Source organism: Quercus lobata, chromosome 3 (genome assembly GCF_001633185.2).
Source record: "Quercus lobata isolate SW786 chromosome 3, ValleyOak3.0 Primary Assembly, whole genome shotgun sequence".
Classification (NCBI taxonomy): Eukaryota; Viridiplantae; Streptophyta; class Magnoliopsida; order Fagales; family Fagaceae; genus Quercus; species Quercus lobata.
In genome coordinates, this window is record NC_044906.1 from 83354 (window position 1) to 109381 (window position 26028).

The 26028-nt window shown below is 35.0% G+C and overlaps 1 protein-coding gene across 3 annotated transcripts; it reads right to left on the reverse strand.

Annotated features, from left to right (window-relative positions):
• Nucleotides 1-245: 245 nt before the first annotated feature.
• LOC115979986 (acyltransferase-like protein At1g54570, chloroplastic) lies at nt 246-13402 on the reverse strand. 3 transcript variants are annotated; one of them, XM_031102144.1, is made up of 14 exons: nt 13297-13402; nt 12336-12758; nt 12072-12123; nt 10071-10126; nt 8763-8921; nt 8546-8647; nt 7692-7786; nt 7174-7295; nt 6950-7058; nt 5758-5891; nt 2149-2518; nt 1526-1639; nt 819-907; nt 246-694 (listed from the first exon to the last, which is right to left on the reverse strand). In XM_031102144.1, exons 2-14 carry the CDS (start codon nt 12751-12753, stop codon nt 397-399), a joined length of 2118 nt encoding a protein of 705 aa, XP_030958004.1. In that variant the 5' UTR covers nt 12754-12758; nt 13297-13402; the 3' UTR covers nt 246-396. The 3 variants fall into 3 exon arrangements, with proteins under 3 accessions (XP_030958004.1, XP_030958005.1, XP_030958006.1); XM_031102145.1 differs by having other exon boundaries at nt 13251-13354; XM_031102146.1 differs by lacking the exon at nt 13297-13402 and adding an exon at nt 10922-10974 and having other exon boundaries at nt 12336-12611.
• Nucleotides 13403-26028: the final 12626 nt, after the last annotated feature.

Genomic DNA, 26028 nt, shown 5'->3' on the forward strand with positions numbered 1-26028 from the left:
AGCTATACATTCTGTTCCTAGAGTAAAGAATGAATTTCGCAAGATAATTGCTTTAATTAAATATGATTATAGATACCTTTTGAGATCAGACTAGAGTTTGGTTGATTTTGTGTTAAGAAAAAAAATGGTGTATACTGTATAAACAGTCTTCAACTGAACAAAAACATATGTATCCTGGAATATGTCCTCTCAAGTGGTGTGCAATTGTGCATAGAGGCGTCTCAAAGGCCGATATTATAGTGTTACTCATCAGACACTAATTGCAACTTAGAATTTGGTCTATAGCTGTAGCCTTTATTGAGAACAAAAATGACATTGTACCTTATCCTTTTTCCATGGGAAAAAAGAAATAATTGAATGGATTTAAGACAACAATATACCTTTCAAAACCATTTTTTAGGTCTCAAATGCTGGAACTTCAATTGGACCATGCATTGCTTTATACAATGTTCTATCAACAATACTCCTATAAGGATCCTCCTCCCGCTTCTCAATCAAGAATGCCATATTGCGTTCGACCTCAGCTTTTATCTGCAAATACAATTGGTTTGCAACTTGTTTGTCCTTCAGAATATCTTCCCTTCCCTTTGTTTTTATGGGCTTCCCAAACAAATAATAGAAGCGGCCAGGTATCTTGGGTACCATCAATGGAAAAAAGAGGTTTGGGTTGGCAACCTCCCCCTTTGTTTCATCCCTAAAAATCCAAGCATATTCCATCATTAGATCCTATAATTGAAAAGTGGCTAGCATCTCTAGTTTTTGGAATTTTACAGGAGTACAATTTTAATAAAATTATATATTACTTGGAGAGTAATTACCTCACTTTCAACGTATTTTGGCTGATAGCATCTCTGATTAAATCATTAACCACTGGGATCTTAATTAGATCATTGTAATCAAGAAGCATCTGCCATGGTTGATAAACATAAAAGCACAAACCCAAAGCAAGTAGGATGTTAATTGCAATATCAAGCTCAATAAAAGAGAAAAACAATGTGAGGGTGTTTTTCAAAATCAATTTTGTAAAATATGTATATATATATTAAATTGTGCATTTGAGAATTATTAAAAAAAAATTCATTACTTTCCAACTGTCAGAGTAGTAGTACTACAGTGTATTTTCATAGTTAACCCAAAATTCCAGGTTTTATTAACTTATATTTGATTACTTTTCAAGCTAGTCCATGATTATGGACCTCACTGATCTTTCTTTCACTCCTTGTATAATTAACTTTCTGTTCTATAGTGAGTACCATCTTAATCGCTTTACTTAACCATAACCAAGCTCATTCCTATACTCTGGAATTCAAACTCCCAACCTTCACGAAAACTCAAACAAACCATAAAAGTAGCATTTAAAAACGAATATCTCTAGAGTATAAATTTTGAAAACATAAAAAAGGAAAAAAGAGAAAAAACAATGATATAAACATAAGATGCAAAACATATTAATATTTCACCATCAGAAAGAGGCTCTTATACTAAAAGCATAGGACTAGTTAGATGCGCAAAAGCACAAGCTTACTTCTCCTATATCATCTTCTCCCACAGCTCCAAACGGTACAATTGTGGCCCCAAACCGTGCTGCCATTCTCACAAATTCCTGCTGGTCAGGCCAAAATAACTTGTATTCTTCTCCCTAGCAATATAAAAGTACCATAACTGTTGGAATAAAGTTTAGAAATATATATAGATATAGCCCTTGCTAAAAAAAAACAAAGATTTAGGGCAACAAGGACCTCTAATAACATTTAAATCCTCTCTCAGTGGCAGACTACTCACACAAACAAAGGTTGAAGGACATATTAGTGTAACAAATATCTTCCTTGCAAATAAATTTAGTGAACCATGGCAACAACAGAGTGTACATTAGGTGATTACTTCCAATTATAAACTAACAAATGGATTGAATGTCCCAGCGATCTGCCTTGCTTATAACATTCAGAAATAAATGAACAGACAGCCACAACCAGTAAGAGCTGTTGGAGACGACTTTATATTGTTTCACTCGTACAAGCAAGACAAGATAAAAATTTGGAAAGTAAATGATAAAGCAGATTTATGAGTACAATAGTTAACAGTTACAAAATGTCTTGTTCTTTAATTGCAGTAAAGCAGGTGAAATGAAACACAAGGAACTTGACAGACCTTGTAATGCAGAGCCTCACGTGACCCACCAGGATAAAGAAGCACATGTGATTTTGTTGAAAGCAATTTGAAAAAATTGCTTCCAGTAACAGGTACTGCACCAAACACTTTCACCCAATCAATCATAGAAAATTCAGAAGATGAACTCTCAAACATCCTCGTAAACAACAGGGGATGCGCTAAGCCACGAATCATAATGTTCTTCTCCCTTAAGAATCCTTCAGCAAGTGAAGGGAGTTCCAGTCCCATAAACATGTGATAACCAACTAATATCACAGGACCTTCACTTGGAACACCCGCAAGACCTTTCGTTATCTTTCCATCTTCCAAAGTTGAGAACAGTATCGGATCAGTAGCAATGCGAAACAACCTACCATTAATGCAATTTTAATATCAATCTTCAATTTAGCATGGCCACAGATATCTGATAGAATCAACTTAAACAGGCTGCAGGGCAACCAAAGCCCGAAGACAAGTAGGACTAGTTGCTTGCAGTTCACAGTCTGCCCAATCAGGGTTTTAGACCGAGGTTCTTAGAATTCAAAACTAAGTTTATCAAAAAGTTGGTTCAAATTATGAAACTACAGGAAAATAACTATAGGTGATTTCTTCAGTCTGTAAATTGTCTACTCTCAGTGTGTGAGATCATGTCATCATATATACAAGCAATAATAGAACTAATCAGCATAAATGGAATTTGATCATTTGTGTACAATATTAACAAAAACTAAAAGCTTTTTCTCAAAACAAAAGATGAGCATGATGGTGATGGTGATGGTGATAGTGATGATGAAAAGATCAGATAAGCAAAATAAATTGATGCCAAGTCTTGGACACGCTTCTTTGGCTCTCCAATGTTAGAATTTAAGTGAAAAATAGTGGAATAAGAGTTAGATTTCATGTAAAGCAGAAAGAAAAGTGATGATAAGAAAGGAGAATGGGAGATGTACATAGCATATTTTTTATGGATTGCAGGAAGGGAACAAATGTTTTTTTTCCCTCAATCATACGTTTGGTTTAATATTGTGGGCCTATTTCTGATGCATGATCATAAAATGAAGCCAACAGTTTTAGGGGTTGCTAGAGAGGGTAGGTGAGGGCCCCATGACCCCATGACTGCATTACCACACATGCTATATCATTCATTATAATTGACCTAAACATGAACATGACAGTGTATTTACAGTATCATCCCAGCCTCTACCACCTATACATATTCACAGATTTAATTGTGCTTTTCAACTTGCATTTTCTGATATCTCTAAAACTAAAACATCTTCAATTACATATTTCAGTGATGCCTCTGAAGTTTATATTTGCAATTAGATCAAAATTAACCATTTGATTATGCAATAATTCTTTTTAGACTAAACTTAGAAGACAAGGATTAATATTATACCATATAGTTTCAAAAAATCTCTTCATAGAAACAACTCTGGACATCAAAAATGAAAATAAAAATAAGAAAGAGGATAGAATAATCTTAAATATGAAAAGGGTTCTTTGGAAAGAGAGGGGAAAGAGTCATCAAAATCATTTTCTTTTAGTAAGAATTATGCGAACTTAATACCCAAGCATATGGAAAAATATCTTGTTTTCCATATGAATGTAACTCACTCCCTGGGACTCATAATAAAAAGCCCAAAGCTAAAAGATTTCACTTGCTGGTGCCACCCAACCATTGAGATTAATACGCAAGGGACTTCCAAACCTATGAAGCATGAATACCAACACGAGATGACAAAAGACATGGCGACATGTCATTTCTAAATAAAAGTAGGGGACGGCAAGGTAGGGATATGGCAATTAATTTATTGTTTACTTTTTATTTTTACATATTTTATATATTTTAAGCATATTTTTATATTTAGCATTGATCTTAAGCTGATTTTCTTTAAATCTTTGTTTGATTGGATGTTAACATTGGGGTTTTTTTCACTGTGTTCATTGTTAGATATGATTGATTTGTATACCTTGCAAAGTTGAATTTCTTGTTCCCATCATACACTCCCTGCGTACTCGGGTTTTTTCTTCAATAAAATATCTTTACTTATCAAACAGGTTAACAAATATTAATTCAAACTTTCCTCATAGGTCAATGTTATTTCTCTAATAATAAATATGTCAGCATAAGACCTATAATGTGAAAAACCTAACTAATCAGTTGGCTAATTGATCAAAATTACTATATGTTTGGCAGTAAATAGGCTTACCAAGCCTGCCAAAGGTGTATATATGATTGAATGCATTAAGATGAAGCTAAGCAATTGTTTACCAAAAAAAATTAAAAAAGAAATGAAACATGTTTTACTCTTAAAGTTGTCCATAAAAATTAATTACAATTAAAGTCAAATAAATATAGCCAAATTCTTACCAACAAAAGAAAATAAAAAGGTTCCAGCACTATTGTGGGTTATAAAAGCTAGTTTATATTGTTGGGTTATAGATTGACCTCACTTAATAAATTCAAATACCCAAGTCAATTAATTAGGTCAAATTACATGCAAATCGTGGAGGCACTAACAAATCATCAAATAAACTAATGTGCAATGAAAATTAAATGACATGGTGATTTGTTGACGAATAAGGAAAACCTCTTGCAATACAAAAACCCCACCGGATGAATTTCAGGTTACTACTCCCAAGAATCCACTAATCAAGAACAAGCAGTTACAAGTATAAGAAATCTTACCACTACCCTGAACTATCCCAAAATACTAACCTACAGTTGAACCTTTACACCAATCGACTTGATCTTGTAGAGACTTCTCTTTATGCACAGATCCTAGTACATGACTAACTCTTTTGCATGAATCCAAGTATGTGACTAACTCCATAGCAACCCTTTGATTGTTGTAGTTGATTTGCAGTAGCTTCACTTAGAAACACCAAAAAGATCTTCAATATTGGTGCTAGTGATTTTGCTTGTTTACAAAACCCAAAGGTATATAAGAAATGTTGCAATATCTCTTTCTTTTGTAAGAGGAGGCTAGAGTGTCAAAAAGAAAATCTTATGAAACTTTCTAGGTTTAAGGTTTTCTTTCTCCACGTCCTTATTTAAATAGGAGTTTAATGGGCCTTTTGAATGGGCTCTCCTATTCCAATAAGGTTTGCTCTCCTACTCTTATTAGGTTTACACAAACCAATAAACAAATAGCCAATTAGAATAAAACGTTGCAGGCTATATCAAAAATCCCATAGCTCGATAGATCGAGAGGTATCGAGCCAGGTATCAATCTTTATTAAATCTCAATAGATCGACAGGTATTGAGGAGGTATTAGGACCTACAGATTTAGTTTTTCTTGAGTATTCTTCATGTCTTCAATACAACCACTTGTAATGATAATCTTGAACCTACTTAGATTTGCCTAAATACAAGTAAAGTGCTTTTTGTCATAGGATTTGCCAATCACATAAAAATATGAACCTAACACATATAATGGAATAAGCAAAGTGAACAATTTGTTTTGGAATGACCAATTTCATCTTAAACACTTTTCTGCCTTTTGAGTGTCACTTATTCATGTGAGTTATACCCACAAGAATTTATACATACATACATACATAGTAACACACACACACACATATATATAGATCTAATGAATTACCCGGTTATTTGATCACTGAAATATTTGAGTTCGGTCATACTAGGAGGAAGAAAATCTGAGGTAATATCAAGCCTCCTTGCACAACGATATTTGAAAGTACCCTTAATAACTGTCATCAAACCAATTCCATCTTCCTGCATCATGACAGCAAACAGTGCAGTCAATTGTTTTCCCACAATAAAATAGCAGAAAAGAGTAAGTATAGCTGCACACAAAGAACAGAAAAATTATGTGCATGGAGATTCCTAAAGCGACAGAACACAGGCCAACAAGTATGACCAACCTTAGATTAAACATAAAAGGCCAAGACCAATCATAAAGTTGTTTATCAAAATGAAGCAGACAAGTAATTAATTTACAGTTTACAGAAAATTAAAAGAGGGTATAAATTGCTAGTGTGTGCTTGATATATATTGTTGACCCACTTCCTGATAGCTGAAGGTTTTGGACTGATGGTTTTCCAACATAAAGTACATGACCATTTAGTTCAACCTAAACTTGGGAGAAACCAGTATTTCTACCATCTACTGATCTTCAATGTTAAGTGTCTGCTCAATCATCAAAATTTCCAAGTTTTGCTCTGAATTGGGCCCTTAGTATCAAGTATCAACATGGCAAGAAAAAATACATATTGTCATAGATTTTGTCACACCCCAACTCTTCTATGGCAAGATGTCATCCTCTTTGGGAGTGACACAGAGTCTTACTCCTCAAGGTTTTAAAAAGCCTCTTGCCAATTAGAGTCCAAGGCCCTCCATATAAGGCTTAGGACCTCCCCCTACCTAGAAAATGTGAGACTTAGCCAAGATTTGGTTCTCCCTCACCTCACCCCACTTAAGAGGTCTTTTGGGTCCCCACAATCTAACCCCCTTTAAAGGGTCACACGTCCCTATGTTCCCTACCCATCATACCGTCGGGTAGATAATGGGGACTCAAAGGCCAAAAGACCTCTTAAGTGGGGTGAGGTGAGAGAAAACCAAATCTTGACTAAGTCTCACATTGCCTAGATAAGAAAAAGTCCTAGGAGGCTATGGAGGGGCTTGGACTCTAAATAGCTGACCAATATGATTCAGAGTATCTATCTAAGTCAATGTTCATGCAAATCTTGATATCATCATAAACTTTTCTAACTTGAAAGGGTCTTGAGGGCTAACCATGATGTTATATAATGCATGCACATATTTTCACTTACCAATAAAAGGGTATGCCCACTGTCCTTGAAGTAACGAACAACACAATCTTGTAATGAGTTCTTAAGTCGTTCAGCTTCATCTCTACTAGGAAGAATTTTATCCTTGCCACTAAAATGAAAATATATCATCAATCTTAATAATCAATTAAGCGTTACCACTGTAATAGTAAATTCATATCTAAGCAATAAAATCTAGCTAGTAATTAGATAGAGAGAGGAAAAACCTAGATAGCACAAGAACTTCAGCTTTAACAGAATGGAGACGGGAATTAGCATAAGCAGCAGCTGATTTCAGCAGCTTCAGCTTCCAAAGAAGAGAGTCCATTGGTATAATATCAACAAAATCCTGACAACCAAATGGAGTGATGTAAAATTCATATTGACATCTGACATTGGACTGCTTCAGGAATTAATTCAACTTTAAAAGAAAAAAAGGAAGAAATGGAGGAAAATTGTAAGGCCAAAGAAATGAGGAATCAACTAAAGAGTCATAGACTAGACAAAAGAAAATCCATGAACAAGATATAGAACAGTAGATAAAAAGATTTTTGTCGCCATAACTCATCAAATCATTATAGAACTTGAATAAATGGAAACTAAAGAGTTCACAACTGAACCACATTTTGAAAAAAAAAAAAACCTAGTTGAATATAGTAAAAATTCTAAGCAGAAGGAAAGAAATTAATTTATAAAACACAAAAGGGGAAAAGGGGAAAAAAATCAATTGTCAAGCACTCCTTACAGAAAGATATGGTAACAACCCAGACAGCCTTTCAAATCTTTGCTCAGGAGGAAGCATGCTTTCAATATTAACCGCTGCCATCTTCACTAGATCACCTAATGTCATGAAAGTAGATGATGATATATCAGAAATCAAGAAAGTTGGGACTGCAACAACTGACAGCTTATAAAAACACATTAAAACTATAAAAGTAATAATGATGCAAGTTTTATAGAGCTGATTACAACAAAATAAAATTCATTTACAGTAGAAGACAACCTAGGTTAATCTATGTTAACCATGGTGTAGAAGCACTCACAAGAGGAAGAGGTGGACAAACAAAGGCTGCAGAGACAAGATATATGTATAACATAGACATTACATTATCGTATAAATCAATGGCTGAAAATTCACAAGTTAAACAAGCATTTGCTACCTGTTAAATAGATTAGGCCAGTAAGGATTAAAATGCAGTTCAACCCATATTTTTCCCCTGGTTTGGTCAACTGTGAGTATTTATAGTAGCAAGACAAAACTAAAGGTCGTAAAATATACATTTAAAAGTACTTCATTCAAATTAATCATTTTTAAGTTTATGAATACTGAAATAAACTTAGATGATTAAGTTTTTATGATCAAGATAGCAATAATATGTAAAAAGAATTGCTATCAAAATTGACCTATAGCTCATAATAGAAGAACCAAAGATCACATCAATGGAATTCATATTTATCAGACCATAGTAATTAATTACTTAATATGCGTTATTCCTAAGTCATAAGGCATAGTGAATTTGTTAAATTAGCAATAACTTATCCAATTTTTCCACACAATGAAGAATTCTACAAGTAGAAATGATGGGGACAGATCGGTACCCATAATAGAGCCAAGATAGGGAACTGCACTGTGCAGTCCATCGGGCATAGCCTCCAGGAGAAGAAACAGTGGCTGCAGCTGAGACCTGCCAAATGATGTTGCTAAAACAAAATACCAAAAGGTAAGGGTTTCTCAAATGATAACCATTGATCATCAACCAGAAACATACATGATTATATTTATTAAAAAAAATGAACCGTTTATGAGGAATCTAACCTGGATTGGATAATATCAGAACTAGGTCAATCGCAGGATTGCGAGAAGCAACAGCAAGTGCTAGGCATCCTCCAAAGTTATCCCCCACCAAATAAATTGGCTTATGTGGAGATGAAGCATGCTCAGACCTCACAGTTTCTTCTACAAGTTTTACCAGCCCTTCACACAACCAAAAAACACTGAACTATAAATTACAATATCTAGGAAATTAAAGGATAAACCAAACCCAGCCACATGTGAAGAACAGGCACACAACACTTTCATTAAAGACCGGAAATATTTGATCAATGTGTAGGAAATTTCTACAGATTCTGTTAGAAAATAATGATCTCAAATATCTAAAATGGAATAATAAAATCAAATTTGTGACTAAATTAACATAGAATATGATGAAATTTGATTAATTCAACTTCACTTGGGAGATGCCACCCTATGTTGTCTTCGCAGTATGGAGCCCATAGGCAAGTGAAGAAGTTCCTAACAAACCAACTTGCTAATCTTAGATACCACTACCCACAAAAAAACCCACCATACTTTTTAATTCAAACATGTGAAGAGACATGTACATCCCAATAAGAATTTTAACTTTGCTAATTCAATTATGGAGCTAACCTGGACTAACCTATTGAGGATTTGTGCCAACCCCAAAGTTTTGGGACTAGGGCATCATATCAATAGACAAAATATGTTCTCTCTATTGTTATTGTTATTGTAATTACTATCACTAACTCATATTATCCAAAACTTTGCTTAATATAAAAGGTTCTCCCACTTTTGCAAGGTCGGGGAGAGGTCATGATAGGCAGCCCTACCCCCTAATTTTTTGGAGAGACTAATTCTCGTACTTAAACCCATGACTTGTCACTTTTGGTGGAAGGCACTTGCCATTGCACCAAGGCTAGAGCTCTTAAAAAATTTTCTCAATATATACAAAAAAAAAACTTCATAATGAATAATTGGCATGTTGTATTCAATCATAAGTTACCGTCAAAATCCCTATAATTCATGTGAGGACTAATTGAGTATATAAACATAAAAAATGGGCAGCTTTGAATAAAAGGTGCTAGCAATAAATGAATAATGGAGTCTTTCATTTCTGTTTAAACAAAGATTTTACAATTAATGAATTATAGTTGTTTATCAAGTTAGTTACAGTTACATATGATAGCCTAGTAGTTACAAGAGGTAGAGACATAATCTATCATTTCAATAAATCAACAATGCAATTGAAATTTTTAAATAGCTAACGAAAATTTTTTGATACAAACACTTAGAGAGAGAGAGAGATTATGATCGAAAGATTAAGACCTTCAAATGGTGTACGATCATGAACAGGGATATGCAGGCACCAGACTTCGAAAGCCCTGCATTGAAGAAAGTTCTATAAATTATTGCTAACCATAAAATAAATACGCACAGATAAGTTTCCACAATAGTCACTGTAAATAGTGCACAACTGCAGATGCAACCAAATAGGAAAGTAATAGAGAAAACACTTTGAATTGCAATAAAAGTGTACAACTTTCTCTTTTCTTTTCCTTTTTTTTTTTGGGGGGGGGGGGGGGGGTTGTGGAGGACCATTTTTCTCAGTAGGTCACACACACAACTATCACCTTGCCAAAACAGAATGGATATATATAACTAACAACATTAGGTAGCATCAACAAGTGTGAAGCCATAAAAGCCATTTTAAGGTAGAATGTCATTGAAAGTAAATTTTACATTTAAACTGACTATAAATATTCAGAATCAATTCAGGCATAATGATATTTCTCTAACCAGGATAATGCTAACATAAGCTTGACAGGCATTCTACTAATTCAACTTCAATTTCTTTTCATGGCATACAAACAAGAGGAATGGAATCTGTGTGAAATGAGATTTAAAAGATTCTCAACAGAAGTTACATAATGCAGCATAAAAACAGAGTCAAAGCTGTCTACCATGCCCAAATGTGAACACATTTATTTTCTCTGCATAGATTTTTTTTAATATGAAAGATCCTAGGGTTTTTTTTTTTTGGATTGAGAAGGAAATTTAATTGAAAAAAGATTGAAGCAAGTGATAACACAGTATGTAAGTCAGGGGCCACCAATGGCCACAGAAATTGAGGACACTCCTCAAACTAAACACAAATACAAGCTTGAGAGTTGGCATACTTAGCTAAAGCTATTGCCGGTTTATTTGAACTGAGGACACTCCCAGAGATCAACTGTCTCAAAGAAAAAAAGAGTCAAAATTTTCTTTCAAGACAATGGCAAGATGATCAAAATAGATTTAAATACCAATCAACACGCTTCTTTCCATGAGAATCAGAAACACTGAGAACATCTTCACTTCAGATTTCTACAGGAATTTGATGGAGACCTTAGGGTTACAAAATATATGGTGTGATAATAAAGCACCCTTAGTTCAGTTCAGTAGAAAGTGGGCCTTCAAAACCCCATGTCATTGGTTCAATCCTACTGAGTGTGATTCCACTCTTGTTATTATTTGGCAACTCAAAAGCCAAACCTTCTAGAAGTCAATTCTTGATTAAGTTCTTTTTTTTTTCCCCCTATTAGAATAGAGTCATCATCTCATAAAAGACCTATAAATTCCCATGTTTGCAAGGCTGAGGGTATCTATTTTATGTTCCTTGATGATAAAGTTGTTTAAACTATTCTCACCATTGGGAATTTTTTGTTTTTGATAAATAATAATGAATTTCATTTTAAATTGATGATGTAGAACAATGTGCTTGATACTAAATTTTGACACAAGAGTCAGGACAAAACTAAAACTGAAGTGACAGAAAACTTGAGGACAGGAAAATAAAAATAACTTAGGAATTAATAGTTACGCTTGCTTGGAATCAGAAGCAAGAAAGAGAAACCTAAGAATCTGTGCCTAGGGTCACCTGGAATCAGTACCAAGCATTTGAAGGAAAAACCCAACAAATAATTTTATTATTCAAGCAAACTGTAAATAGTCTCCATAGGACTACAATAGCACACCTATATAGATTATAGGACTAAACCCTGATTCTAATTGATTTAGAAGTTCCCAATTATTGAATTATAAAAATAAATTTGGCTCTATGAATTTGAATAGTTTACTATCACCTAATTAACTAAAATGATCTAAAATAAAATCCAACAGACTAATAAACTAAAATTGACTTTAAAACAAAACTGAATTAACATAAAATTTTCTTCACGATTCCCGCATCAATTGATTATCATTGAGATGATCAGTTAAAAAGATGTTAATCCTAACATACACAGAAACATTCACACGCATCATGGACAAAAGGGTAATATGACTTACTTCCCAAGAGCTGTATGGTGCAAAACAAGTCCCAAACCAGTACCATCCATCCCTGCAATACCAACAAAATTTTATCATCCTGCAATTTAAATTTTCAAAAACTAACAATATCTCTAAAGTTTGAATTCACCAAACAACATATTAAACATCAAGATCAAGGAACAAAATCACATAAAGAAAACTAAGATATTTCCTAAACACATTGCACAGAACAAATTCATAAAGCCATCTTGGAACTGATCAACATGGTCAGGTATCCATTACCAGGCAAAAAGAGAAGAACTGGAGAATCCTTCAAAGGGCATCCGCAAGCAATGGGGGAAAACCACCGTGGTGGCCCACCATCAGGCTTAACAATGTCTTTGGCTATATCAAAGTAATCTTTTATAGTCTCAGTCCCATACCCATCATCCCACAATGGCTTCAAAGTTTCCAAAGCATCATACTCTACCTTCCTCTTCTCCTCAACTTTAGACCTTAGCTGCCCATTTGCTTGATCAATTGAAGTCCCACCTCTCCCTCTCTCCCCACCTATAGAAGTTCCATTCACCACAACTGAGTCTGAGGACAACACTGTAGAATCAGCACCACTTAAACTCCTCACTTGCACTCGACTCCCACACTTGTTCTTCGAATTTGACGTAAAAAAGGGCAATGCCTGGAAACCTATAAATGATGCCATGGCCTCTACAAGCAATGGAAATACAATTAAGAGTTAAAACTCCTATTCAAGACTCAACAATTGAAAAACTTTTCAACTATTTTCAAGAACACATATGCACTTGAGTACAGCTTAAATAAAATGCAATTTTTTTTTTCCAGTTACAAAGTTCCCTAAACAACTCTAACTAAATCACACACACCTAATATGCTTAGCACAGAGTATAAAACATTAAAAAGAAAATGGGGTTTTAAAATGAAGCTCTCTTAATTCTTTAGAGCAAACCCAGAATGCAAAATGTAATTAAAAAGCTTTTAGTTCTTATCTAAAATGGGAAACAAATTTGGAAACTAGCTAAATATGGAACATTCAGTGTGAATAACATTCATGGGCAAGTATAAAGTCAGGTAATAAATAAGAAGGTAAATATAGAATGACAATATAAGGAGAAAAAACAACAACAAAGATTTGAAGTTCTTTTTTTGATGGAGTTTAGCTCTAGTCTTCTAGAAGAGTACTTGTGTGTTGTAACTTGTATGTTAGCTTAGATTCTGAATTAATTACCTCATGTGAGTGCAGGTACTACTTCTCTCCCCAGAAGTTATGGGAAGAGACCACGTCATGGTCCTTGTCTTCTTTGTTTAAGCTTTAAAGTAATATATTTTGAACTGGGAGAAACTCAGTTGGGTTTGGACCGTTTGGTGATTGGAACTAGGCTCGGCATGCATTTGTTGTATACGGTGGGACCGCTTGTTGAATTTTTTTGATTTTTGAGAATCTTTGTTAGATTTTTTTTTTTTTTTTTTTTTTCACTAAATTAATGTCTACTACATGCTACCTTATTACACACAAAGTATACACAATTCAGTTTTTGAATTAACATTGTATATTGAAGTGGTTATTTCCGTTCAAATTGTCTTGTTTAGAAAATTTTTTTTTTTTTTTTTTTGAGAAACATTTTAAAAAATACTTTTATGTGTACTTTGCATGCAATAATAGGTATACTAACCATTAGCGTCTTTGTTTGTTGTTTGGTTTTGGAAAGTCTGGGGACTTCCAAAAGACTAAAAGGCCAAAAGCCAACTAAACAATATAATCACATTTTCCCTTCCCTTAAAATATTGATAATAATTAAGTGTCAGAGGAATAGGTTTTTTTTTTTTTTTTTTGGGAGCCAGAGCAATATATTCGGTTGTTAAATTGACACAATTTGACAGTGTTAGTGTATAACGTTTTTTTTTTTTTTTAGAGAACACGTTTTAAAAAAAAAATGTATATGTTAGTGAAAGTCTTGTGTGTTGCATAGCTTTAGTTATAAATTTTCTTCGTATATTTTTTTGATAAATAATAACTAAATGAGTTATTATTACATAATTTTAGAACTTGTTTTTAACAAAATAAATTATTATTATTATAATATAAAATGCATAATTTTGTATATTTATCCTTATATAATTTCTCTAATTAAAAAGATTAATAAAAACTTTTCTTAATTGTTTTTTTTTTTATTTCCTTATTTATTAATGAGGAAAGTGATATGAACTCAAGTAGTTAAATCTTTTCTAATACTCACATAAATAAGGTTATCCTAACATAAATAATTCCAAACTTAATATTAAAAACTCAATTGTATTTGTACACTTAAAAGAAATTTCATTTTTAAGTCTTATTTTGATATTTAAATCATCTGTTTTAGTGTTGATCTTATTCAAATAGTAAATACCTTAACTTATACAACTTGAGTAATGTTTCTAATTATCTTGTGCTTTTAAGAACACATTTATTAATATTACACATGAAAAATAATAAATTTAAGAATTAAAACATTCAAAAGCAAAATTAAGCCAAAATCTCATTTCATCAATGAAAAGCAATCCAAAAATCTGAAATTTTTTTTAAAAATGTAAAAGAAGTTAAGTAAAAATAGCCTTACATAAGGTTTTGAACTGGTGGATCTAATTAAGCCAAATATTATCTATAATCTAAAAGGATGTAGGAGGAAATATTATCTATGATCTAAAACGATATAGGAGGAATTCTAAATTGAATTTAGTTAGCATTTCGAAGAAATACAATCATGAAAAAGTTCACAGAAACCTTAAATTATATGATCTAAAAGGATATGGGGTGAATTCCGCATACTATAAAATTAATACAAAACACAAAAAGAATTTTAAAATATAAAAATATATATAGATTGATAAGTCTCAACAATCAATAAGTAAAAATAACCTAAAATTAAATTGTACTATAGCACATGAAAGACATGTTTTGAACCAAATATTTCATAGTGATAGTCGATTGAAAAAATAAAAACACTTACAAACTAAATACATAGAATAACCAAAACCTAAAACACACAAAATAGTTCAAAAGTTGAGAATTCAAAATTAAAAAAAAAAATTAAATAAAAAAAAAAACTTACCTAAGAGAAACCAAGAACTTAAATGGGTGTCCCTTGTTGGCAAATTTAGAAACAAATAACAATAAGTGAAATGAATTTATTTAATCAAAACTATCACATACAAAATACCTTTGTGTAAGTTGCAACTTGAAAAAAACAAAAACTTTGGGTGCAAGAAGGATTTTATGGAAAGACCATTGGTGAATATATATAAGTTTTGAAATTTTAATAATAGATTTTTAGTAAGAGTAGGATTTAAATTTCTGAAACTTAGATGCATGTTGTATGTTTTGTTAAAACACTTATTGTTTTATCTAATTAAAGAAATTGATAAGAACAAATATATTGTTGTCTCTATCAACTAAAACTTAAATGTAGGTTGCAAGTTTTGCTAAAACATTTATTGTTACTTTATCTAAAAAAATTGATAAGAACAAATAAGTTTTAAGTTGTTGTCTCTATCAATTGAAATTTAGATGCATGTTGCATGTTTTGTTAAAATATTTATTGTTATTTTACCTATATAAGAAAAAATAAGTTGTTGTCTCTGTAAAAAAAAAAAAATATATATATATATATATATATATTTGTATCCAAAATAATGCTATGATTTGGTAAAACCACTTGGTGCAACCATAGTTTAGAAAAAATTTCTGCAATTTAATGAAGTCATTTGATGTCACCACAGCTTCTAAGCCTAACTTTTATTATATAGTATTTTATATGATATGATTAACATTATCCTAAAGTTTTATGGCATATATATTATGGAATTGTTAAAAATTTATTATTATAAATAAATGACTTGGTATCATAAAAGAAATAAATGATTTGGGGTTTATGAGGTTATCAATGATTTAAATTAATATGTGCATCTCTAGTACTTTTAATGGAGACATCCAGAATTCAAATCAAATTATTAAATTATGAAAAAAAAAAAAAAAAAACAAAAACAAAGGTACTGATAATTAACATTTGTTTAATATAAATTTGTGTGACCATAAAGCAATGGAGGATTCTAATACGCCAAATTAATGAAAAATAACAAAAATATACTCCCTGATTTGAACTTTGGAAGGAAAAAGAGACAAAGTCGACATAAATCAAATATTTTGTTAGACTATTATATAGTATTATTACCCTAGATAAGATTTGAGGATTTTTTAAGATCTTGCTTTTAGTACTTTTCTCCTTTACTTAAAAAAATTTTGATTCATCAAAAAAAAAAAAAAAATTTGACGAGACTTTATTTAATAAATTAATTAGCAAAAGATATCATTATTTCAAATGTATGTTTGTGATTGTGACACAGACCGACAGCAAATTAATTTGCTTATTTGACTTAGTAAAATAAGATGGAAAAAAAAAAATTATATATATATATATACACAATTGCACCTAAAAAACGGGAAGTTTCAAGAAATACTACGTAAACAAGCTTATAATATAAACTTAAACAAACGATTTTATAATTTATTATATTTATGAGATCTGTCTTACATTAGGATTGTGATAAGAAAAATGCTAGAATTACAAACTATTTTACAAATTACTGATATAATGAATGATTATTAGCAAGTGAAAATGTGGTTTTAATAGTAGATTCAGATGAAAACCAGTAATAATTAGCTAAAACATTTTATAAAAAAAGGTTGTAAAGTAGTTTGTAATTGTAGTATTACTCATAATACCCACTACCAAATTTTTTATTTATTTTCATCGGTTATTCCAATTAATTACCGCCGATATTTTTTTAATTAATATACAACCACAAGCTTTACATCTTTTGTTAAATAAATGAACAGTTTTTCAAAAGCACGTTTTTAATTAATTAAACTAAGTCCTTTTATATCATTATTACAATAGTAGGTACAAAAGAAAAATAAATTTACCTGATCTAAGTTAGATTAACATATAGACCAATCGTCAGAGTCCCTCACCTTAGAGACCACCTAACCTCAATCAATCCAACAACCTCATCAGTCATCACCCAGCAACCATCCAGTGGAGTATTTATCCTGCAGTCAACGTTGCTGCTCATGTTAAGAGTAAGTTTAGCACCGTGATAATTTCCACAATTTTACTACGTAGAAAGTTGTAAATGATAGAAATAAAATGGTGGGTTCATGTAGATCTATGATTTCATCACTTATAAGCCGCCATGTGAAAATTGGTATAATGCTAAATTTACTCTCATGCTAAATCCTTTTAGAATATCCTTGCATTGGTGTCATACTTATTATGATTGGTGTACCACAAAAGTTAGCACTTCCCATATATATATAAATATATATATATATATATATATTATGACTTTTGGTATAAAGAAAAGGGAAAAAAAATAGGTTGACTGTGCACTCTTACCTCCAAAAAGATTCCTTCAGCCAATAACCATAAACTATTTCACACCAAAAAAAAAAAAAAACAACTTGAGTACAACTAATTATCATTGAGAAGCAATTTCTCTTTACGACTTAATGTTTTAGTTGGGTGTAACTTACGTCCAGTGTCTTGTAACACTAGATCCACTATAATCATGACACGTGTCCAAAAATGAACACGTGTCATGATCGCAACGGGTCCAGTGCTCTAAAGGCACTGGATGTAAATGGACACGTGTCATGATCGCAACGGGTCCAGTGCTCTAAAGGCATTGGATGTAATCCGCCCCCGTTTTAACTTTTGTAAAACAATCTCTCATACAGTTAATTATATTATTAAGTGAATTTGTAATAATACCTTTAATAAATTAGATTATATTGTTTTATTCTTTAAATTTTATTTTATTCTTGTCATATTATAATTTTTTCTTTTTTGAAGATAGTGTTTATTCTAGAAAATATCAATCTAGCTACAAAATAAAAAATAAAAAAAAACTTCAGAGAGATTAATTGGCTTTCAAATATATATTTTTCTTGCTAGCAATTTAAAAAATATCGTAAAAATTCAAATGAAAATATCACAAATTGAAATATATATTTATCAAAAATTGTTAGAAAATAATGAAATAACACAACATAAAGATAAAAAAAAAAAAAAAAATGCTAAAATGCAAAATTGACTTTCTAAGTTTCTTTAGATTTCATTTTAGTCCTCTAATTTTGCTTTAGTTCATTTCAGTCCTTTAAGTTTCAGATTTATTCAATTAAAGTCTTTTCGTCAACTTTTGTTAAAAAATTTTCAAAAAAAATGAAAAATATTTTTCAATCATTAATTGAAAATTTTAATTTAAGAATCTTGAAAAAAAAATTAAAATTGAAAATTAACCATAACATATAAGAAAAGTTTATAGAGAAGCCTTAATTGAATAACTTGAAAGTTAGAAAAGTAAAATGAACGAAAGCAAAGTTAGAGGACTGAAATAAAATTTTGAGAGACTTATAAGATCAGTTTTGCATTTTAACCTAAAGAAAATATTCTAATAATGAGCATCTACTCAAGGTTTTCAGACCCAGACCGTTCATTAAACCATAAAAGGGAGAGGTTTAAGGTTTTTGAGGTCGAACCGAGGTCGAGCCGTGATGACGTCATAATTAATTTAATGATTAATTAAAGCCTAAATATAGATATTAAATTTATAAAACTAGCAAATTTGACAATATATCTATATATGTGAGGGAAATTTAATGATTTTCAAGCACATATTTAATAATTAAATAAGAAAGTTAATAAAATAAAATAATAACTATGAAAACATTAAAATTTATGATTAATTTTTGAAGTAAAGTTAAATATCTTTGAAGGATTTTAATTATAAATTTTTTTTTTATTTCTTGTAAGAGATGGATAATTTAATTAAGTAGAATAAAATTATGTTAAGTTTTTTTTTTTTTTAAATTGCTCAGGGGTTGGACCACACGGTTCTCACTGGTTCGAACGGTCCAACCCCGGTTTTAACGGTTCACGGAATTAACAAAAATTTCGGTTCTTTATGCTTAAAAAACCGGTTTTCATCCCGGTTTTCACGGTCCGACCTTCCGGTCTGGTCCGGTTCTGAAAACTATGCATCTACTGTCTAGTGTGAGCGTCTTGTAGTAGAATTAGACAAGTTATTGTATGTCAAGCGGTAAGATGAAATGTGATAAATACATCCTGCGATAAGCTAGCACTGAAACAATATATTTTCAGCAATTATAAATATAATAATCCAATACTAGAAGGTTAATAAATGATGTGAGCTCGACAATGACAAAAAAAAAAAAAAAAAAAAGATTCCAGTGATAATAAGATTGTAAACCAAGATAAAAGTTCCCATAATGTCTTTTTTGACGAAAGAAGATAGTTCCCATAATGTCTTTGGATTAATTACAAGGAGGAAATTTGGTGTGTGATGACGGGAGAAAGTGTACGTGTAGCCATGTGTTGAAGAAGCTTCGTCAAACTTTCCATCTATGTACATTAGATGACTTTCCAATGCTTTTTTATTCTTTAGCGTCATTGGTATAAATAATGTTAAACTTTCTTGGAAGAGTATTGAATTTCTTTGGAGTGTTATGGAGATAATTATAAGAAAGCATGATGATCAGAGGTTGTGGCTGCTAGGTAGATTGTTCTTGTTGTGATATAAGGTGTTGTGTTATGTTTATATGATTTTAGGGTGATACTCTTTAATTCAGTTCTTGGAAGAGGAAGATCTGAGAATAAACAGAATGGGAGAGGTCTAGAGAGGGCTCTAACCATTGGGCAAAGAGTCTTGACCTCTCTCCTAGTCCTTATGCTACAAGAATGGTAAGGAACCTAGACTCCTGGACTAGTGAATGACTAGTCATTTTGTGGGCAATAAATTTCTAATTAAGTGTAGTGACCCAAAAAGAGGGGTCTTGCATTCCATGGAATCCCACATCGCCTAGGGAAGCACATGGGAATGTGTTTATAAAGAATGACTTCTCTTCAATGTGTAGAGGCCTTTTCCCCAGCGCAACCTGGGAAAAACAAAACCGTGAGGGGTATGGGCCCCAAAGCGGACAATGTCTACACAGTTGGGGCGGGGTCGTTACATTAAGTTTTGGGGAAAGAATAATGCATAGTCTCATCATTCTAAGGGCTATCAAGTAAGGGTATATTGGCCAAACATTGCTTGCCAAGGTTCAAGTTGAAGAATACATGCCATGGTTAAAGTTGATTTGTCAAACTTTGAACCGTTAAGGCTTTACTGAACATGTGCCTTGACCCTCCAAACCACAACGTGTTCCCTAGTTTTCCCCATTAAAACTCATGAGCTTTGATCATTAGATGAAGTCTTGTAATGATTTTTCACTTTGATGAGTCACATGTAAGCAGAAAGTTGTAGATGTCTTCAGCTTTTGTGAAGTTTTAGCCATAGCTTCTTCATGCTTGGCTTTGAAACTGCGCAAATGGGCTATTTACTTTTCCCCCAAAATGTGCTAATAGATGAACAAAGTTGGTTCCTCTTGTTAGTCACCCACACATGCTCAACGGATGGATTTTCTCCTCTTGCTTCTTAGTTCTTAGGCATGAATCCTTGGACCTCCTTTTTATTTAAATGGGTCCTATGCTTGGGTCATTCAAGAGATATGCATGGGCTTCACAAGTGATTTTAACTTGCCCTTTTTTTTTTTTTTTTTTTGTAAGCATGGGCTCTTATTGGGGAGTCCACCATGTAGCCATGAAAAGGATGAAGTGGGCCCTTAGCCTTGATTACATCATTAAAAAAAAAAAGACATTGACTTCAAGCCCAACCATATGGTAAGAAATACAAGCCATGAGACAAAGTAATGAAGTAGCAGATTTGGACTTTGGACCCATCCATGAAGTACCAAGATTCGAACTTTGAAGCCATTTTGTAAAGTGTTCAAAAATTTGACCTTGAACCCATTCTATGAAATACCAAAGATTAACGCTTTGGGTCAATTTTATTAGTTGAGAAATAGTAATAGGCCACTAATCCAATTTATGATGTAGAGAAGACAAAGACTTTTATGCCCAATCAGTGAAGTTGAGAAATAATATAGGCTTTTAAAACGATGTTGATTGTGGGCCTGTTCCCTGAAGCTAAAGATATTTATGGCCATGAACCCGATCCAAAAATATGTGAATTCTGGACAAGAAAAACCCAATCCGTGTAGTTGGATAAAGTTTGACCTTTTTGGGTTTTAAAGAAATTTGAGCCCAAAACCTTTTTTTTTTTTTTTTTGCTTGTGTAAAATAATGTTAAAAAAAGTCATTAACAGTGTTCAAACGTGTAATATAGACATTCTTATTATATTAAAAAAAGAGTTCTAATATTCCAAATGCATGCATCACTTACCAAAAAAAAAAAAAAAAACATTTTATACTTGTTACAATTATTTTTACATATATAATTGTAAGGACACGATTCGTAACGAACCGTAGCAGTGTTGGGTTCGCACGTAAAAAGGCCCAAACAATATCATTTGTAGAGCGTGGGTTTGAAAGGTTAGGCCTTAATCACCAGGTGGTGGGTTTTTCGTGGTGTTCATGCGTGGTTAAGTTTTCTTCACCCCTGGAATCTTTCTCCTGGAGGTGGGCTGGGAGGCTCTGGTTTTTGGCCATTTTTCCCAGCCTCTTGCTTGGTGCACCTACCTTTTTATTATATAGTCTGTCTTGGTTGATCCTGTCCCTCCACTTGTTGGTCAGGCAGGTGCTTATTTCTGTATCCATCCCATCAACCGTCCCCTCTTACTTTCTACTAGTTGCGAAGATCGAAGTTTACACCGTCCAAACGTCTTTTCCCATTAATCGGATCTAGGCGCTGGTAGATGCATTTAATGCGGGGAGGGGGAACGCATTTTCCTTGATCCAATCGTACACCCTGCTTCCTTATGGGCCCCCCTTCCACTCAAATCCCCTTGAGGGGGCGGTTTGGGGATTGCCTCCACCAAGACGTTGGTCTTCCCATTGAAGTTCTAGAATGCCGAGGACAGGGTAGTTTCTCAATCGTTCCTCTTGGCACCCCGGCCATCGATTATTCGTCCTCGGCACGGGCCCTGGGCCCAGATAGAGTTTGGGCCGGATTGCAGACCTCTCGGACCCACAATAGCCCCTCAAAATCCTGTTATCCATCTCCTCGGACGGATAGGAGGGTTTTGATGACATCAGAGATTTGCCAATGCCTATCAATCCTTGTCATCTATCGATTCCCGAGGTTTTTCACCTGCCCAAGGCACGTTCCTAGAGCCGTTGGAAGGCGAAACGTGGCCTCATTAAATACGGACGGCTTTGTGCTTCCCACGTTCTACGGTATGATGGAAATCGAACAGTGGTGATCTTCTGGTCTTTTTGGTCGAGAAAAGGTGTGCAGTTACCCTAGAAAGTATAAAAAAAATTTTGGGGATGGATCCGTCTCTTCAGTTCTACACTTAAGAGTTTTAGTGCGTGTATTCTGGGTTCATCTGAACTTCCGCCCCAATTCCAGTCTATCTCAAGCACATAAAACCTGTCCGAAGCGTAATTCCTCTTTTACGTAAGTTCCCTACCTCCATTAACTCATGTTTTTTTTTCTTTTCTGGGTTTATTTCTCTTTGGCTCCCTTTCTTTCCCGTCGCGGGTCAGGTTTGTTTTAGTAAATCACAAAGATGACTAAATTGAGATTGAGGAAGTTAGTCGATACTGAAGAGGCGATGAATAAGTTCATCGTTGATTATAGAATTCCCCCCAACGTAAGTCTGGAGCACTGTAAGATGGGAGAATGGCACTATAAGAGGGGAACGAGCGCGGTGGTAATTCCCGTCCTCGCTTTTATTGAGGGAGGTATGAGAATCCCTATGAGGCCAGTGATGAGGGGTTATTTCAGACATTTCCGTCTAGCCCCCACCCAATGTGCCGGCAACGTTTTTAGGATTCTGGGGTGCGTGGACGCTTTGAATGAGAAGATGGGGTTAAGACTGACCCATCATGACGTGAACTGGTGCTATAACCTCCAAAAATTGAAAGGGAAAACCTACTACATGAGGTCGAGGGACGAAAGGGTTCGGTTGATCCAGTACCTCCCTGACTCCAACAAGGAACTGAACAAGGATTTCCTTATCGTCTCTGGGGAATGGCACGATGGCGATCCATGCCCCGTAGTAGAAGGAGAACCAGGTGGGGTACTGGGAATGGAAGGGGGATAACCCTTTACGCCATTCTAATCTAACGTTGTTCGATAGCTAACCATGCATATATGTTTGTTGTTTTCTTTTTTTTGTAGATGAACACGCCTACACACGGCATTTTCACTTAGTCAATCGGGCGGACTTGGAGACCGTTTTACAAGCGGCGGTTTTTGTGAATGACAGAGATGGCCAAGTCCGAGCAGCTCACAAAATATTAGGGTACCCTCCTGTTCAGAAGTCATTTGGGGACGCAAGGCACGTGATCAGTGCCCGCCGTCCTTGGCTTCCAAAAATTACCGTAGTTGAGACAAAATTTTTAATCTCCCAGGAGCCAGCTGTCCTCGAGAACATCCCACAGGTGGGCCCCTCCTCGTCTCACCCAGTAGCAGAGGACGAAGAAAAGCCAGATCAGTCCGAGGAAGGTTTTGGGGTATTTGACATAGTCTGTCAATCCGAGGACCCTCCTGGTGACATAGGTGACCCAGCCTTGTCCGAGGCGGAATTATCGTCAATAGGCACCTCTTCTCAAGCCGAGATGGGAGTCAAGAGAATACCCTTGACCCCTCTTCTCCAACTCCTCGAGGGCCAACCAGGGAAGGATACACAGGAAACACCACAACCCGATGCTCCTCCTCCACCACCTCGGCCCCTTACTATCCAAACTAGGTCATCCTCCACCAAGTCCCAGCCACAATCCACCCGCCCCGAACTTCCCACTTCCTCCCAACCAGCTCGGCCTCCTCGACCTGAAGGTGCTGATTCCAAGAGAAAGAGGAGCCCCAAGGGCAAGGTCGTTGTGGACGAGGGAAAATCCCAACCTCCTAAAGAGAAGGATGAGACTCCGCGCACAAAACAACTGAAGATCGGACACCAAGGCAAGGGCAAAGAAACTGAAGTTCAAACTTCTCAAGGCAAGGGAAAGGGAATTGATTCCCAGTCCCTACCGAGTGCCTAGCTTCCTGCCCCAATACTTCACGGGGGTCCACTACTGGAGACGGCCTCTCTGAGGGACCTTGGAGACGGCGAGGGTGGCTACGTGGCGGATGCATTAGGGAGAACCATGTTACTCCCTAATGACATGGATGAACTGAGGAGAATGAGGATGCAAGAGGTTTTTCTCAGTACTAAGAGGTACTTGGGCATGGTAAGATTTCTTGAAACCTAACACTTTATTAACTCTTGTCACCGGTTTGTCACTCACTACACGCTCATCTTTCTTAACAGGCTCTCCAGGCAACCTATAGGATGGAGGAAGAAGTGCATGACAGGAGTAAGGCGGCCGAGAACGAACGCAAGAAGTGCATAACGGCCTCGAAGACTCTCGAAACTTCTGAGGATGAACTTGCCAAAGTCAAGGCTGACTTAACAATAACTACCCGCGAGAGGGATAACGTATCGGCGGGCTAGCTAGCGCCCAAAAACAGGCCAAGGACCAAACAAAGCGTGCACTTGAAGCAGAGGACCAGTTGCGAATAGCCAAAAACCTGATCGAGGATTTAAATAAGCAACTGGCCGCGGCTGTACATGAAAAAGGAGTGGGAGAATATACCCGTGATGAAGCCGCAAGGGCAAAACAGGAGGCCGAGTTTGCCAGGAATGATGCAGAGGCTGCCAAGAATACGGCCGAGGATGACGGTTACAACATGGGAGTAGCCGAAACCCAGGCCACCCTTAAGGCGCAGATTCCTGGAGTGTGCAGGTTTTATTACTCCCAGGTTTGGGAAGAAGCATTGAAGCAAGCTGGGGTGGATGCTTCATCTGATTTGTGGAAGGCGGAGAGCATATTCTACCCGGCAGCCATCCGCTAAGCCACTTCTACCAACTCCGCGGCTACGGGTGATCAACCCGAGGAAGAGGTCACCCTGTTGGAAGACTTACCGGCCAGCGGTTCCTTTAGTAAGGCACCCAAAGAGGGAGGATTTCAGGATGTGATAGTGATATCCCAGCATACGGACCCTGAGGCACCTAAAGAGGTTACTGAGCCCGTGGTTGGCATTCAAGTATCTAGTACAGAAGAGCCAGCCACACTTGCCCAGCCGCCACAGGCCATTCCCCTTGCTGTGGTCCTTCAGAGTACCAGTGCTGACCCTGTTCAGCCTTCCCCAGCAGGGACCATCCTTCCGGGCATCGAAGCTGATCCCGTTCCTTCCTCTCAGGACGTGACCGACGAAAAAGCAGAAAAGTAGAGGTCCTGGCTAGGCTTTTGTATTCGTTTCTATTTTAACGATTAACTTGTTTCTTTTTATTTCAAAAACTTCCTAATTTATTGATGATTTGCAAGCATTTGAACATATATATATGAAATCTTGTTTTTCCTTTTTCCTTCTGGTTACATCGTTATCTGCCCTCGTTGATACGCAATATTGTTTATGAATTCTACGCTGATTCATTTTAATATGTACGAATATCTATGCATGCAATACATTCATCATCATGTTCCCCAAACCCTAGTTTACTTGCACCCGCAGAGGCTTTAGACTCATTTCTAACCCTCGTTTAACGAAGGTATAGGCACCTATTTTCGACGTCACGCATAGTAGCTAGGTCTTGCTTAATGCCCAATTTTTCTCATTCAACAAGTAGTTGGTTTCCCCATAGGCTTGAGTCCGAGGACCATGCAATGCCTTGGTTCTGTCCAAAACCTAGTTTTCCTCATCCAGGTAGTTGGTTTCCCCATAGGCTTGAGTCCGAGGACCATGCAATGCCTTGGTTCTGTCCAAAACCTAGTTTTCCTCATCCAGGTAGTTGGTTTCCCCATAGGCTTGAGTCCGAGGACCATGCAATGCCTTGGTTCTGTCCAAAACTTAGTTTTCCTCA